Source organism: Pteropus alecto, unplaced genomic scaffold, assembly GCF_000325575.1.
Source record: "Pteropus alecto unplaced genomic scaffold, ASM32557v1 scaffold479, whole genome shotgun sequence".
Taxonomy (NCBI): domain Eukaryota; kingdom Metazoa; phylum Chordata; class Mammalia; order Chiroptera; family Pteropodidae; genus Pteropus; species Pteropus alecto.
The window spans coordinates 3104616-3109821 of NW_006492031.1; the positions used below are offsets into that span (position 1 = coordinate 3104616).

The window sequence follows — 5206 nt, forward strand, 5'->3', positions numbered from 1 at the left end:
CTGGGTGTCTCACCATCGAACCTTCCCTTCTCAATATGCAATACTGCTGACACTTGGCATAGCCGACACCATCAGCTCAGCCCTGACAAAAACCTGAAATAAGTTGAGTCAAAAATTAATTACTAAAAAATTCATAACTAGAAAGAGCTTATACATTAGCATTTTCAACATTATTATCTTAAAATAAGAGGATGGGGACTTATTTGCTGTCAAATGCTGAAAAAGAGAAAGCATGTTAAGGATTGGATTCCTATTTAACTTTAAACGACATTCTTGATGTTGGCTAGCTATCCTAGATGATACAGGATTTATTTTTTAATAAAGGATTTTTAAAGTTTGCAGAGAAATACACACCTCTGAAATATACACTTCATATACACATACACAAACACACAAAAACAATTTTTAATACATTTTAAAATGAAGCAAATACTCATATATAGTTGTACCACCCTGTTATGAATTAACTACTTAACATTTATTAAGTGGAGAACAGGTGCTGAATGGTGAGCCATGGTTCAACAGACCACAAAAGAAACTGAAACAGAGAAGTTTATAACTCAGAAGTCCTGGAGGAAGTACCTGGCATACCTTGAGGGGCCACATGGGAAGGTCAAGGTAGATGCAGATAGAGGCAGGACCTGGGGCACATGCCTTAATTAGTGTCTGTTGGTGGAGTGTTTTGGGGTTCCTGGGCTGAATCTAAATTGGCCAATACAAAACAAAAGAGTGAAGGTTTTGGTAATTTGCATGGGGGCCCTATGTAAGAGGTACATAGGGAAAGGCATTGTGAGGTGGGGGAGACTGCTGAACACGAAAGTTGTTGAGGAAGTCATATCAGGGACTTTTTTGCTTGTGACTCTGTAGGCTGCTATCTAGCACATATGCTTGCATGAAGGGCTGCTATCATTTTAAGGCCCCCTACATGCTACTTGGCCAAATAAAATGGATGTCAAGGCAACAATACTGTGAAGTAGCTTAGCTAAACTCCTGACACACTAAAAATAAATAATTTGATATATTTCACTGCAGTCCTTGAGAATTCTTGTGATGTAATTGAGGCATATATTCATAATTGTTCTTACTGAATAATCTATTACAACTTAGCTAGGGAAGGAATATCTGAGAATTAGCTCATAAATGAAAGGATCAATGAATTCAATGAATTTATGTAATGATGTAAAACTGTGTTTCTCTGTTTAGAATGCCCTTTACTCATAGTTAGAGGGATATAATTTATTTAGCAGGTGGATATTGTTTAAAATTTCTGCAAGTAATTTTAGTCTGCTTCCTCCACATCTCTCATACTGAAAAACAATACTTTGAAGCACTTAGTCATAGTTGAGTAAATAAAAAGTAAAAATTTTTCAACTGTCCTAAAATGTAGGACAGGTAGTTTCTATATTCCAAGAAACTCAACTAATTAGAATCAACTTAGAAACAAATATTATTATCTACTATTATAACAATGTTGATCATAAGAATAATAATAATCACTTTCAAAGTAAATTTAAGTTTTTAAATTATTTCAATTATTTTTAAATATAACAACATCAAAGTAAATTTAAATTTTTTTAAAAATTACTTTTTAGAGTTTATGAAGCCTTTTGTATTTTCAGTTTCAAGACTGGCCCACCTTGGACCAGCTTTACTTGGGTACCAAAATCATGCTTAAATTATCTTATTTGTTCAGGATTTTCTTTCTATGTTAATGGTATCAGAATGGGGCTTTTGAGTAACATGGTCATTCAGACCATGTTACTCAAGAAACTAAACAGTACTAAGGAGCAACTATATTCATCTTTTCCTAACAATTATTTAAGTAAAAACAAACATAGCTAATTAAAATATGTTTCTCAGATATTTTGCTGCATTTCACTAGTCCTTCATATTTTGGGGCTTGTGAATTCTTCTGGTTGCAAGTAATAATAGAGAGAATTTACGATTTCATATTGGCTTTAAAAAGCCATACTGTGTCTTGTTCTTTATTTTTACTTTCTTAGATTATTAACACTAACAATATAATTTTGGTAAGCAGAAAAATGACACCTAAAGATGTCAACACACTAATCTCCAGAATTTGAGGGTATTTATTTGGCAAAAGGGACTTTGCAAATGTAATTCAGGATATGGACTTTGAGTTGGTGTGATATTATCCTGAATAATTTAGGCGAGCCCAATCCAATCAAATGAGTCCTTAAAAGGGAAGAATTTTTCACAGCTGAATCAGAGAGGAGATGGAAAGAGAAGAGATTTGAAGCATGAGACAAACTTGCCCCACTGTTGTTGGCTTTGAAGGTAGAGAAAGAGGGGCAATGGGCCAAGGACTGCAGCACCTTCTAGGAACTGGGAATGCCCTTGACTTATAGCCAGCAAGAATAAAGGACATTGGTTTTACAGCTTTGGGGAACTGAACTCTGTTCATAGTTGTTTGTATTCTTTGCCTTTTCCAGCTTTTAGAGGTGTGTTCCTTGGTTTTTGTGCCCTTCCTTTATTTTCAAAGCTAGCAGCATAGCATTTTCAAATTTCTCTCTGCTTCCATCATCACATTACCTTCTCTTGTGTGGTAAAATCTCCCTCTACCTCTATCATATAATGACACTTGTGATTAGAATTAGGACCCACCTGGATAATCCAGGATAATCTCCCTATCTCAAGATCTTTAATTTAATCACATATGCAAAATTCCTTTGCTGTAATATACTTTGTATGTTACATTCACAGGTTTCAGGAATTAAGACCTGAATATCTTTGGGGGCCATTATTCAGCCTACCACAAGATATAAAGAGAAAAACAGTGATACAGAGACTGTATGACCTCAGAGAGAGCTAGAAAGAGATCAGAGATTCAGAGGGAAGAGAGTACCTGCCTTGGTCCCTTAAGGATTTCTAGTTCCTGATTCTAGTCCTTTAGCAGGTCTTACTATTTCTTACCTTCTAGGATTCTGTATGGCACTCTTGATTATTATTATAATAAATACCCATTTTACTTAAGCTAGCTTGATTCATTTTCTGCTTTAATTATTCATCAACCAAATAAATTCTAGGATACTTATTCTTCTATAGATTATGACAACCTTGGCCACTTGCCACAGTTGCACCCTTTGAATAATTGATTATCTTTTCAAATCAATCATCTCTTAGTTTTATTTTGACCGTTTCCCAGTCTGTTCTGATTGGCAAGTCAGCCAGACTGTTAGGGTGGGCCGCAAATGCTCTGGTCTCAGAAAAAGTGACTAACTTCCAGGTTAACTTCTGTTTCCTCTCTTGTTTCTTCCCATTCCATACTTCATGATATAGTGAGGTGCTAAAGTAGACTGGAGTTCATATACTCTAAATTTCTGTTGCTCACTAGTGGTATAGTTTGTGGCAAGATACTTAGCCTCTGTGAATCTGTTTTCTCATCTATTAAGATAATATCGGCTTCTCAAGGTTGTTAAAAGGATTAAATGAAATATATATATGTACATATTTAAGTATGCTATACAAACCCTTGTTTTTGTTTTTGTTCTTCTTCTTATTGTCTATAGTATTTTGCTGTCAGGGATGAAGCCTTGAAGCCTTGTCATATATTCCCACATATCTTTGATTTTATGTTCTTCAAGCATGCCTTTCTGCATATTGAATCCAAGGGTTTAATATAGCCATTCTTAGCCAATAAACATTCAAGTTCCCTGTGCAATAATGCTGCAAGTTCTCCTGTACAATAAAGACAGAATTTTGTTGACTGCTTCTCTCAAAACTTCCTTTACTTTTTCATTTCTTAGGCTATAAATGAAGGGGTTCAGAAGAGGGGTCACCACTGTGGTGAGAACAGCTGTCACTTTGTCAAAATCCAGTGAATAGCTCTGGTTAGGCCTCACATACATGAAAATGTTGCTTCCATAGGCAATAGAGGCAACAGTGATGTGAGAAGCACAGGTGGAAAAGGCCTTCTGACGTCCTTGGGCTGAGGGGATGCGCATGATGATAGAAACGATATAGGTATAGGACATGGTGGTGAGCACCAGTGAGGTCAGGAGAACAAGGGAAGATAAGAGGAAGTTTATCATCTTAATGAAATGAGTGTCAATACAGGCCACTTGCAGTAAAGGGGCAATGTCACAGAAGAAATGACGAATTTCTTTATAGCAGAAAGGCAATCTGGACACCACAATAGTTGGACAGAGCACTGACAGGAAGGCCCCCATCCAGCAGCCCAAAACAAGCAGGAGACAGACCCTGCTGTTCATGATGTCGGTGTAGCGCAGGGGGTTACAGATGGCCACATAGCGGTCAAAGGACATCACTGCCAGGAGGGTAAACTCCACTGTCCCCAGGAGAAAAAAGAAGTATGTTTGGGTGATGCAGCCAGCAAAAGATATGGTTTTCCTGTCCTCTAGGAGACAAGCTAAGAACTTTGGGGTAACTGAGGTTGTGTATAAAATGTCCAAAAATGACAAATTACTGAGGAAGAAATACATTGGGGTTTGGAGGCGATTATCAGAACATATTAGGGAAATGATGACAATGTTTCCTGTTAGAGTAAGCATGTAAGTAAACAAAAGGATCAAGAAGAGAGAAATCTGAAGATTCTGGAGAATAGGGAAGGCAGTCAGGGTAAATTCAGTCACTGTAGTCTGATTTTGCATCTCCATTGCATGCAATGCCTAGTGGGCACCACACATCTGAAAAAAATAATGAAATGTAGAGATGAAAATTAGCTTAAATACGTTTTCGACTTTCAATATCAGTGATAAAATTGAGCAAGACATCGCCTTTGAATTGAGTTAAGAGTAAGTTGTTTTCATCCTGCCTCCATACCTAATAAATGTGAGACATTGGATAAATTACATGACTTCTTCAAACCTCAGTATTCTCATATTTACAGTTTTTGGTTGAATGAAATTATCTCCATGGTACCATAAAACTCTAGTCTTTATCATTCTATTTTCTTTTATCCAATGTTCCTTTTTTTCTCTTTCACTGTTTCTGACCTACTATTTTCACAGTTCAGTTTTGTGCCTAAGAAGAAAGCCATATGTCACTGACAATCCTGTCAATTTTGAAAAGGGAGAAAGAAGATATTAATAAAACTTTTTTCAACTTTCCAGTATCATCTAAATCAAAGAACAGAAATTCTGAGTACTAGCCAAGATAGTCAAATGAAAGGGACCCTGTATTTGTCTCTATTCACTTTTGTTACTGGTATTGTGTTGTGTATCAA

General features: G+C 36.3%; 1 protein-coding gene across 1 annotated transcript; it reads right to left on the reverse strand.

The window, feature by feature from the left end:
* Positions 1-3665: 3665 nt before the first annotated feature.
* Positions 3666-4631, reverse strand: LOC102896587 (olfactory receptor 6M1). The gene has a single exon (XM_006925263.1). The coding sequence runs from the start codon at positions 4629-4631 to the stop codon at positions 3666-3668; it is 966 nt and encodes a 321-aa protein (XP_006925325.1).
* Positions 4632-5206: the final 575 nt, after the last annotated feature.